Below are 12,968 nucleotides of genomic sequence, written 5' to 3'. Positions count from 1 at the left end.
AAAGTGAGTTTTTAAAATCAAGGGTACACATGATTAAAAACAAGTTTGTTGTCAAATTATAGTAGTAATCTGGCTTGCTTTAAATAATATATTTTATTTTCTCCTAAAAATATATTACTTTTAAACACATGATTCTCTTAAGGAAGTAATTGCCTATTTAAAAGTCCTTATTTATAGAGCTGCCCCGGCAGTTTAGAGGCAGTGTGTTAAAGCTAGAGGCCCAGTGCAATAATTTGTGTATGGGTGGGGTCCGGCGTCCCTGACCCTGATCTGGGTGTGGGGAGCCCATAGGGGCTGGAGCTGGCCAGAGGGAGGGCTGTTAGCGGGCTGGCCCAGTCCCCTGGTCAAACTCAGGTGGAACTCCTGGTGGAGGGGACAATTTGCATACTACCCTTTTATTATATAGGATGCCTACTATTAGGACGTTTGCTCATGCTCTCATCTCTATTTTGGGAGATGTTTTATCTAAACCACTGAGTTGTTAATGGAGATTTGAAAGGCTAGGTTCTAAAGATGAAAAATAGATGTTTTCCCCAAAATGAATAAATAGTTTGAATCCAAAATTATCGCTCATATTATTAAAACTGTTGGTATTCTTTAATGTCTATTTAACTGTGGCTAGTATAGGCATTGCCTTTAACACATTAATGTTATTTTTGTGACACAATTTTTATAAAGCCATTTACCCAACTTTTAGGTTTTACTGTTCATACCTTTTTTTACAAGATTTAAAAATTCTATATTTTTATATATTGTGTCTAATACAATGCACTCAGGCAACCAAGAAGCTACTTTCACTTGCACAGATATCTTTTCTATGATAAAATAAAACAAATAATTGTGTAGAGTCAGTTTTGTTGAAGTCCTTGTAATACTAAACATTATAATACTAAAAAATACAGAGCATCCAGGAAATTTGATTCTGACAGACCTAGACTGAAACAGTACAACCTGGATTTCCCCTCTGTGTGGTTATGTGGAGAAGTGACACCTTCCATACCCATGGAGCAGTTGTATATGATTCCACATCTTGTCAACCCAGGGACTGAGAATATGTATGCATATTTCAATATGTGTCACACTGATGGGTTAAAAGACAAGGCAGGGAATTGGGCAAGTGCAAGGTCTATCAAAATGTTTTTACCTGTTTCAAGCCAAATATGAGCCCCCCCTGCTTTTCTCCAAGCACTTTGCATGGCCTTCCTGGACCTAGAGACAAATTTCAGACTCCATGCCTCTTAGTAACGAAGTGTGGCTACTTGCTAGTAGGGATTTTGTTGTTTTTATCCTTCAGTGGTACTGAATATGTTTTAGATGCTTGATAAGACCTTAATTCTGGATGTTGCTGCCCTTCCCCCTGTAATTCTAGCTCAACCACTTTAGTAGTTCTTATAAGGCCACTTTACAATCTAGAGGCAATTACTTTAAATCAGAAATAAATGCGTTGTTGACACCCCCACTTTACCCCAGTATTGATAGATCTCTATTGAGGAGGGATCTGACTAAATCCTCTTTTTTGACCCTAATTCAAACCCAATTGTGTTTGAAGCTCCAGTTTTTCATTCCAGGGGTCAAGGTCTATGGCAAAAAGGATTCATTTCTAGCAGGTATCTTTTTGCTTCACTTACCTTCGTGACTGCTGTGACTTCTTACCCCATTCCTGAACAGCCATAATTAACATCCTACTCTGTTACAAAAAAAATAGTATTGATTTATGGTGCAGACTCTGTCAACTTCCCATCTACCATTTCTAAACTTACCAATAATATCTTAGGTAACCTTCATCACTTTCTCCTTTGTCACCCAGTTTCAGAAGTATACCTATTCACCTTTTTAAGGAGAAAATCACCTGTCTACAGCTCTTTAAATGTCCACCACCTTGGAGACCTACGTAATCAATTTCATTCTTCAGTCTTTTATCTTAGATCTTTCCTTCTCTGTTGGTTCTTTCACCATAGCTTACAGACATGCTTAAGTTTTACCCCAAATTAAAAACAATAAAGTAAATAAATAAACAAATAAATAAGCCTATATATATAAAACCCCAATATGCAAATAGGCTGAACGGCGGACCAACCAAACAACCAAACAACTGGTTGCTATCACGTGCGCTGACCACCAGGGGGCGTGCACAGAACATGGGGGGCATTGGCAGCAGGCAGCAGAGTGTGGAACGTGGTGGGCATTGGCCGTGGTAGGATAGTGGAGCAGGTGAGCAGGGGCACCAAACCAAGGTGGGGCACCAGTTGCTGTCATCGGTGCGAGCCTCCGATGGTTAACGAAATGAATTCTTTGCTCTCATGTGCCCTGGTCCTGCTGGGCGCTCACATCTGCTGCTGATGCTGGCCCCGCTCGCACCCACTGCTGGCGCCAGTCCCGATCACTTAGCACCATCAGCAGGTGTGAGTGGCAGTTGCTGGCCCCAATTGCCCCTGAGGGCTTTTCCACCTCCCCCTGCTCCTGAGGGGTGATTGGTGCAGCAGCCACCACTCGCACCCATTGCTGGCACCAGCCCCAGTCACTCTACACCATCAGTGGTGCAAGCAGGGCTGGTGGCGTCAATGCATGGGAGCAACGGTGGCAGGAGCGGGGCTGTCAGCAGACAGGGGACTGGGGACCACAGTGGGAGTGGCTGGGCAGGGGAATGGAGGATGGGCTGAAACCCCACACCCATGCCCACCACAGCCTTGTGGCCCACAGTTCCTTTCAAGGTATGCGAATTCGTGCACTGGGCCCCTAGTAAATGAATGAATGAATGAATGAATGAATAAATAAATAAATAAATACATACATACATACATACATACATACATACATTCAAGAAGAACCAAAAAATCTTGCCCAGTTCCTGTCTCCACAGTCTTTCCAATATCACCTTCTCTCTCTGTTCTCTTTGACTGTCAAATTTAATAAAAGAATAATTGCCTTTTTTTTTTCTTGCCTCCCATTTACTTTCCAATGCAGTATGATTTCTCATCCCACTAGTCTGTTGACATTTTCCAGATAAAGTACCAAGCAATATAATTATTAATTTAGGGGCTATTTGAACTTATCTCACTTAACATCTATTGTTTTCATGTCTCCACTTGATGTCTGTAGTGGAGGTCTTTGCTGAGTCACCTACTTCTCACACTACTACTTTTTAAAATTTTTTTCCTTTTTAACTATTTGCTCCTTAATCATTGGTATTCTCCAACATTCAATTCTCTGATACCTGCTCTGTTGCTTTGAAAAGACCCTCTTGGCAATCTTGTTTATGCTCATGACTTCAATTATCAGCTATATTCTTGGTCTCTGAAGCTTTCACATACTTAGCAAATGCTCAATAAATGGCAGCTAGAGTTGATTATTTGGCTCTTCCTGCCAAATTTAAGGAACTCTTCCATCTCACCTGCAACTGACTTAGTTGAAATTTTGCACTGAAATATGTAGCTTCATGATTCCATAATCAGGTCTATAGAAATAAGAAGTGGAGGGATCTCTAGAAATATGGAAGAATAATGAATCCTCTTTGATACAAATTTTTGGGTATTCCTTTCTTGGAATTCATACTTCAAATTTTTTACATTCGTAAGGAATGTAATGAGGCATACTTGCTGGACCCTGGGTTTAATCCATAGGCTACCAAATGAAGACACTGTCCTTGCTTTTCTACTTTTTAAGCCTAATGGGTAGACTGGTTAAATCAAGTATTAATTACAAGATTTAGTAATAAGGCTAGTGAAAGAACTTTAGAAGGAGCCATGGAAGCAATGAGAAGATGAATATGGTTGCATAGTGGTAGGGAAGGAGAACAGGATTAAACATCTGAACTGTGATTTAGGAAGAAGAGCCAAAGTTATTCACCTCTATCGGCCATTTATTGAAAATTTGCTAAGTATATGAAAGACATTGAGATAAGAACTTTTTCCTTCTTATCTCATTAAATCCTAACAAAATCTCCAGGAGGTATATGCTATCACTTCCCATCATATAGATGAGGAAGCTGAGGTTCCGTGGTTAAATAATTTGCCTATGGTTATATCTCTAGAAGGGGCTAAGGCTTGAGCCAATGTCTGACTCTAAAATATGTGTTCTGACCTATACACCCAGAAAAGGGTATGGTCCTCTAGGCGGAGAGAACATGTGCAAAGGCATGGACATGAGAGTACATAGGTATATCCATGGGATTTCAAGAAGGTTATTATAATTGTTCCTTAGTTTGGAAATGAGGAAGGACAGTAGGTGGTGCTGAACAGGGCCTTGAAGGACCTAGATTGTATTCCATGCTAATACACTTACAATTTAGCCTGAAGAGAGTGAGGGGGGTTGTTAAAGTATAGTGAGCAAAATAGTACACATTTGCATTTAGAACATTTTTTTCTGGAACCCTGTAGAATACAATGGGGCTGGGATGGGGAAATGTCCATGTTGGAGTCAGGGAACTACTTAAATAGCAGTGGTTCACGGGAGAAATGAGGAATGTCTAATTCATTCATACAACCAGCATTGCATTTAGGAACTATTAAATAGGCCGAGTCCACCTAAAATTCTCTATGGCTAAAAAGAGGGAAGAATCCAGCATGATTCTTAGGCCCAGTCTACTGGTATATAAGAGAAAATACTTTAGGGAGATGAGGATTAGTGGGAAAAGTAGGAAGAGGGAAAATTGACATTTGAACATGTCAACCTTGATGTAACAGTACTAGGTCCAAGTAGAAATGCTCAGCACACAGTTGGCTTTCCCAGGTCTGAAGGAGAAAGGTGGGACCTGGATAAATAAATGTGTGTAGGTAGTTAGAACCATGAATATGGGTACATTCTGGGGAGGGGGAGGCAGTGCTGACTATGAAGCCTTTAGGAACACTAATATTTATTGTCAATCACAGAATAGGTTTCAATAAGGAAAGGAAGCTGGGATGGGTGAACAAACAGTAGAAGGAAATTCAGAATCCAGAGATATAGTATAGAGGCCAAGGGACAGGCATAAGGAAGGATCTCCCACTGGCTCAAGAACTGTAGAGAAGTTGAGATAGAAAGTGAACCATACAGATGTGATTTTTCACAAGGGATTGTTGGTGGCTTTGGCAAGAGCTGTTATAGTGAAGCTGAAGGGCAGAGATGGCAGCCAGGTGGCAGAGACTTAAGAAATGAAACAAAGTGAAGAAATGCTTCTGTGTTATTATTTTGTGTTGCTAGGGACAAGAGAGAAAACGATGAGGGATTTCCTCAAGTTGGTGAATATTTGACATGTTTTTAAGTGTTTAAAAACAAACAAAAGCAAAACCTATGTAAATGGAATAGGGGCATGTGGGAGGCTGATAATCAACTAGGAAAGTCCTTGAGGAGATTGATGGGTGGGGAGGCAAAAATAGAAACTACCTCTTAGGTAAAGGGATTCATTTCTGAAGAGGAGAAATGGGGGTGAGAGGAGAGGGAAGTGTGGATTGCTGGGGTTGCAGGTCAATTTTAAGGTGAGGATTATTAGAAGCTTCTGGTTTCTCATCTGGCACCACTGATGGACTCAATCTGAATTAAGAAATATGAAGAGAGGGCTGCTTTGGAGAGTATGGAGTAAGCTGCTGCAGAAGGAGTGTGATTTAAGGGCTGTTACAAAAAAGAGAAACTTTACATGGAACATGTGTAAAAAGATTGAAGACCACTCAAGTGGGCGGGGACTATGACACTTTTCTGTTGTTCCCCAGGTAGCAACACACATTTTCTTAGAAACCTGTAAGACTGTCTCTTCCTGCTCCTCCAGAGCACTTTGCTCATATAGGAAGGATCACACTTAAGTAATCCTGTGTTATAAAAAGTGCATATCAATCCCCCAAATGAGAATTGGAAGTTTGAAAAGGTAATTCATAGTCCCTGCCCCTTCCCCTGTCATTGTATCCACATATCAGATAATTTTCAATAAATGTTTGCTGCAACTTTAATAATTCTGTGCCATATATTGAGCCTTCTCTGTGCCATATATTGAGCCATATATTGGCCATCTTCATGACTGAGGAAGGAGATGGTTAGGTTAGTGATTGGTATTCACAGAGATTTTAGAGTCCAATATTTTTGACATTTAATGTAAAATAATTTTACATTTTATTTTTAATTTATTTGTAATGCTGGCATCATTGGTGGTTGTATTAATACCTTTCTATCTGATTTAGACTGCTGTAAGAATATCATGGTTTTTCAGAATTTTCTTACTCGTGTTAATTATTTGTGTTGTTTTATTTGTTCTGTTTCAAACATTTTCTTCACTTTGCTGTTCCATCAGAAGGCAGTAGACAAAAGAGAGAAAACCCAAATTAGATAATTTTATTACTTATAGTGTTTAAGTGTTTATAGAAGATGAAGTTTTGGTTAACAGTTGGTAGAGTGACACTTTTGGACTACCCTTATTTATTAATTATAATGCAAGGGTTATTCAAGTTATGGCTTATCCAGGTAAATTTTATTTGAATTTTATTAAGAGCACCAATTCTATTTAAATGGCTTCAGCTTTTATATTTTTGTATTTTACAAAAGAAATAATGCAGTGCAATTAGTACTTCCTCTATTCTGCAGGAAATCATTCTCTAAGCATAAGTTATGAAATTGTCAAATAAGCAAGCTAGCAAGATGGTAAGGCCATCTTGGCTTTTAAAGAACATTGAGAGAAAAGACATACATATATGCAATTAGTGATGCTGAAATGAATTAGTGAATATATGCAATTGGTCAACATCCTTAGGGAAATAAAATGTAATTTTTCAAACCTCTCTTCCACCAGCTGGAAATCCATTGCAGAACAAAGTTTATTTTCTCTCTATGGGACAGGAGTAAGTTGCATTACTCTCTGAGTTCTACAACTTACAAAACACAGTGAAAGGCACAGGCCCCTACAAAATCAGATATTCCCAAAGGATCTGTCAGATATTCCCCAGATCCCCACTGAAAGAACACTAATCCTTTTGTCCATTTCAAAATTGTGCACCATGTTTTCTGATATTTCCCTTATTTTCTAGTTCCAACATCACAACCACATTCTTCTCTCCCTGTTGTGCACTGTAGCCTCCCTCTCAATGCTTCTATCTCAGGGGAAATAATTCAGAACCCCATGATTTTGAAAAACACAATTGGAAGTCCAGGTTTTGGCTGGGGATCCTAATACAGGGATGGCTAGAAGTGTAGAGAACTGGGCAGAAGTGAGCTTGTGAACCACAAGCTTGGTTCAGACTGCAAATTCCCAGAAACATAACAATTTGCACCTCCCAGTCAGAGAAGGTTTAGATCATTGTGTAAAAATGCTGTTTTGCCCAGTTTTTAGAGTATTACCTGCATATGTACAGCACAGCATTGTTGAGAGGCCACTTGTCCATGTATTTACTCCTTTGATACTCACCACAATTCTGTGAAGCTGTCCGGTGTTCATTTCTGATCCTTTACTTGCAAAGAGTAAACCAAGACATGGAAAAGATACCTGAATTGCTTAAGGTCACACACTGACAAGGGACAGGTAGAATTTGTACTCAGGCTTTCTGAACCTTGTTCAGTTCATATTTCAAATGCATCCTAGCATTCAACTCAATGGGCATTTACCAAATACTATGTTCCTAGAATAATAATGTGTTATGACCCTGAGTTTTATTCCTAATTAATATAGAAGGAAGGAATTGTAAGGATGAACTATTAAAGTTGATATTTATATTTGTTAGTGCTTTGTTTTTTCAGGGAAAATCCAACTAACTACTTATATAAAAGAGTTCATAGATGGCTGAATAATATGGAAGAGAACTGCAATTTCTCCATAATCTTGCACATTTTAGGTGAAGGATGAGTGATTGCAATTACCTTCCCAACCCCTGTTTCATAAGACAACTGGTAGTTTATCATATTGAGAAGTGTTTAGTAGAATATACCTACTTATTAGCAATATCTGTTCTTGATTTCAACTGTTTCTTAGCTTTATGTTGAGTGGTTTATGGTTTTAGGAGGAAGGAATACTTGTAATATGCATTTGGTAATTGTTGTTCTGTAGTTTCAATGAATTGTGGGAGTTAGAAAAAGCCCTTCAATTATATATAACTCTTTATAATTATTTGCATATCAAATGTCCATTGCTGTCTGTATTTTGCAATGGGATATAGCCAGAGAATTTTTTTTCTCCTTAGCATTCCAAGGCTTCCCATCTTAGAGGAAAGATACGATGTGATTCATCCGATTTCCTTTTTATATTAAAGTACAGGATAGCTCACCACATTGCTTGGAAATGCAACCTAAAGATAGAGATAAACTTCATATGGGTCTAGCAAGTTCTGTTTGGAGGCAGTACATAGAATTTGAGACTGAATGTAATATTTGGTTTGATTTTCTGTTCAAAAATTTTCCATGCTAAGAACAATATTTTTCTACATACATCAGTGAGCAACAATGATTACTTCAAAGCTTCTGAAGCCAAATACTACACCTGCATGTTCCAAAACAGGTTGCTGAATTTTTTCCCAAGACTCTTGGTAATGTGTACTGTGTATTTCTGAGAATGAATAAAGAATAGTTACAATGGTGTCTACCATCTGTGCAGGTTAATATTAGAATAACGTGTTTCTCTTCTTCACCTGGCCTGCCTTCTCTCTGTAGCTGCACTGCTTACTTAAGGGGACAATTAAAGCATTGCTCTTTTATCTTAAGGATTTGTAACATTCCTAAGATCTTATGCTATGGAATTCAATAATAAAATAAAACTATTTTCTTTTTCTTTTCCAGATAAAACTCAGCTATTATTTACTACAATTGAATCTGTAGACTACACCATTTGCAATGAAACTCTTCTCACCATCCCATGCTTAGTCACTAATGTGGGGGCAATGAGCCTTAAAGAAATGTTTGTAAAGTGGAGATTGGGAGATAAACAAATTCTCTTCTATGATGGAGATAAAAATGAAACCAATCCCATCAGTGACTTTCCGAGTGCATACATCATACCAAATGCACTACTAACAGGCGATGCCTCTTTGATGATGGACAAGAGCGATGCTGTCCCAGGAAACTACACTTGTGAAGTAACAGAATTAACTAGAGAAGGCGAAACCACCATAGAACTAAAATATCATATTGGTAAGAATTTCATAATCTTCCCTTTTATTTGTCCTGCAGTGGCCTAATACTATGAGAAATGGGGCAAATTGGGTGAGGAACTCCTTTGAATGAAAAAGTAGATTATGACTAACAGATGATTATGTAATGTTTAGCAGCTTTAAGATCATGAGTTTTACTTTCTCTTCTACTTTTCATAATAAAACTCCTTTGCTGTTTGTTATTTGCATATTATCAGGTTCTCATACTTTTGTTCTGAGCACTATTCTGCTAGTGTAGGGGTCCTAGTTTCATTTAATTTGCATTTCTGTTTGCTGCTCTCAAAAGTACTATCTTTCATGTAATTAATATTCCATGATCTTTCCAATGACGTAGCTTTTTTTATTACCTGCACTTTGGTCAAGGACTGACAAATCCCAGCCATGCTCCAGCTGGAAAGGATAAATTAGAAGGAGAATCACAAAATCAAAAATCAGGTCATAATGATGTTTCCTGCTATGGTGTTTGTTCTTTTTCTTGGTCAAGATGAGGGAGAGCTAGGGATCCAATAGAATTAATTTGAATTCAGTCTTGGTTATAGCACCATGATCGTGCCTTTCTTCACAGACTTGGGCTGGGGAGTTGCATAAAGCAGTAAAGCTAGCTGAAGTAAACAATCTGCTTTCTTTCTAGTCCTTGCCATGCCAGCTGATTACTTTAACCACATACAGGTGCATACTGACTTTCTATTTTGAAAGCTCTATTTAGAACCACTAGTCATATTACTGCTCTCAGGATTAGACAAGCCTTTGAGAACCTCTGCTTTAGATGGGATTAGACCATTCAGTTGAATCAACTATTTGCCTTCTATTCTTCTAGCATTTCCTGTTATAAAATGTCTATTACCAGATTGGGAATGGGGTGTTTATTCTGATGGAATACTTTGACATTGTTTAGGATTAGGAATCAGGATATCTGATTCTGCAACTTAACCATTTGCCTCTATTGAACTTGAGAAGTTACTTCACTGGGTCCAAATTACCTCATCTCTACAATGGGGATGAAAAGAGATTCCTGCTTCATGTGTTTTCTCCAGTCTAACAAGCATCATGAGATCGCTTGTGTACCAGTCCTTTGCAAACCAAAGTACAGTACTTTACAAATGTTAGCTGTCATCCTGGGACATTTATTTTATGAAGTTGAATGAGATGTTGAAGCTGGGGTGTCATGAGAGGGGTTCTGTGTGGTGCAGCATGGGCAGGAGATGGCTAAGAGCAGAATTTGGAAGGCTTTTCTGCTCAAAAATCTCTCCATATTGAAAATCTCATTAACTCACAGTGGGAGATGGTGTTTATGGAGTAGAGTGTAGGTCACTGAGAGAATTGTAAACTCGAGAGTTAAAGGCCATGAGATGGGATGAAGGTGGATGGGAAAGGGATTCCAATCTCTGGGATAAAGACAAAATTTGTAATTTTCTGTGTGATTGTTTCATCTTTGTTTTCAAAGTCCCCTGATAAAATATGAACTATGGTTACTGTTGGGGCCGTTAAAATGTGAAAGTGGTGTTTTGTTCTAGAGAATATAGAAGATTCTACCAGAGTCTCAGACATTTGCCTGTGCACCCATTTTTATTTTTTGAAAGAGTTATAGAATCACATGAAGTTTCAAAGATTGAATAGAGAGGTGCTGTGTACTCTTACCCAGCTTCCCCCAGTGGTTACATTTTATGTAACAGTAGTTAAATGCCAAAACCACCCAGTTCACAATAATACAATGGGTACATATTTCTTTTTCTTTTTATTACATGTGTATATTGCTGTAATGACCACCACAATCAGAATGTAGAACTATCCCATTAATATATATATCTGCCTCATGCAAGTCCTTTATAGGCACCTGCTCCCTTACTATCCCTAATCTGTTAAGCACAAATTGTTCTCCATATCAATACTTTGGTAATTTCCAAAATTTTATGTATAAGTATGTAATCTTTTGAGACTGGCTTTTTTTCCAGTCAGCACAATGTCTTTGAGATCTATTATAGATCTGTTATAGACCCCTATCTATTATAGACCCCAATCATGTCATGCAACAGCATCATTAGCAATTTCTCTCTCTCTCTCTCTCTCTCTCTCTCTCTCTCTCTCTCTCCCATGCTATGGGTATATCACACCTTATTGAACCATCCACCCACTATAGCACATCTTGGTTGTTTTCAGTTGTTTTGTGCTACTGCTTATGACATTTCTATAAACCATCATGTACAGTTTTTTATGTGGACATAGTCTTCATTTCTCTGGATAAATGCATAGAACTACAACTCCTGGATTGTATGTATGTATAGGCTTAGTTTTTTAAGAAACTGCCTAACTGTATTCTATCACACCTTATTGAACCATCCACCCACTATAGCACACCTTGGTTATTTTCAGTTGTTTTGTGCTACTGCTCATGACATTTCTATAAACAATCATGTACAGTTTTTTATGTGGACATAGTCTTCATTTCTCTGAATAAATGCATAGAACTACAACTCCTGTATTGTGTGTATGTATAGGCTTAGTTTTTTAAGAAACTGTCTAACTGTATTCCAGAGTGGTTTTTCCATTGTACAGTCCCATCAGCAACATATGAGTGATGTAGTTTCCCCACATCCTTGCCAGCATCTGGTATTGTCATAGTTTTGCACCATTTTTTAAGGGAATAGAAAGAAATTCTTCTGCCCAAAACGGTTAATTGAAGCAGGGTTCTTACAAATTTATTTTGATGAATTTACCCATCATGTGAATCCTGGGGATTTAGGCAATGGAATCAATTTTTACTATGTTGTGCTTTTTTTTTTTTTTTGCAAATCCTATATAATAAAAGCCTAATATGCTAAGTGTCTGGTCATCCAGTCATCCGTTCAACTAATGAAAGCGTAATATTCTAATGATATGCTAAGGCCACTCAACCACTTGCTATGACATGCACTGACCACCAGGGGGCAATCGACTGGTCAACCGGTTGCTTGATGTGCACTGACCACAAGGGGGCAGACACTCTGACAGGTAGGTTAGTTTGCTTCTTGTAGCTTTTTGGGACTGAGAGAGATGGGCTAGACATGCCCTGCTGCCCTCCCACAGTCCCTCCCTGACCCCAATCATGCACTGGTGGGGTCTCTGGTCCTGACCTGTGCCCTCTCACAATCTGGGATCCCTCATGGGATGTTGGAGAGCGGGTTTCGGCCCAATCCCGCAGGCCATGCTGAGGGACCCCACTGGTGCATGAATTCGTGCACTAGGCCTCTAGTATAGACATAAATGACAACTAGAAATTGCTTAATAGAGAATTCTACCTAGTAGAATGTGGATTAATGGTGGCCAATCTTTGTTTTCTTTTCGGGTGTGCTTAGAGGGGTATCAAGATGCAGTTTGGGTCATACATACTTAAGATCCTTAATTCACTGTATCTCCATTTTTTCAGTGGTAAGGAGGGGTTCATAATTCTTCATATAATAATTATAAGGATTGGGAAGTTAATGTTTCCAACTCAAAACCAAATAATAAAGTGGGTAGAGGAAAAGAAGTTAATTAAAAATAGTCAGTAGATTATAGAGCTTTTACTAGATCCTTCAGTCATATGAAAACCTACGCATAATTCAGAAAGGTTTTTCGTATAGGATTTTTAGGCTGAATGGAAATGGGCTTCCTTTGGTATAGGAAGAGATTCAGTAATTCAGTTGTAAATTAAAGTGGCATTGATTCAGGGTACCTGAAAATATCAATCTCTTGGTGGATCTGCAACCATGGGAGCATCACAAAAGCTTGTCTTCTATTCACTCAATATTTCAACCTATGACTATATCAACCATCAATAATAAACGTATTGAGTCTCTGCCATGTACAGGGCAAAATGCTGGAATCTGGAAAGCTACTATCTCTAAGATAAGAATT

At 38.5% G+C, this 12,968-nt stretch overlaps 1 protein-coding gene across 5 annotated transcripts in view; it reads left to right on the top strand.

The window, feature by feature from the left end:
* The window catches only part of LOC102245069 (leukocyte surface antigen CD47-like), a 137,518-nt gene that overhangs the window by 88,800 nt on the left and 35,750 nt on the right, over positions 1 to 12,968 (top strand). For all 5 annotated transcript variants that reach the window (XM_014534367.1, XM_014534365.1, XM_014534366.1 and 2 more), the window contains one exon: positions 8,725 to 9,075. In XM_014534367.1, the coding sequence (XP_014389853.1) occupies positions 8,725 to 9,075 (351 nt within the window). The remainder of the gene's footprint in view (positions 1 to 8,724; positions 9,076 to 12,968) is intronic.

This window comes from Myotis brandtii, unplaced genomic scaffold, assembly GCF_000412655.1.
Source record: "Myotis brandtii unplaced genomic scaffold, ASM41265v1 scaffold1292, whole genome shotgun sequence".
In the NCBI taxonomy this organism is placed as follows: Eukaryota; Metazoa; Chordata; class Mammalia; order Chiroptera; family Vespertilionidae; genus Myotis; species Myotis brandtii.
This window is presented reverse-complemented; position numbering and strand designations above follow the sequence as displayed.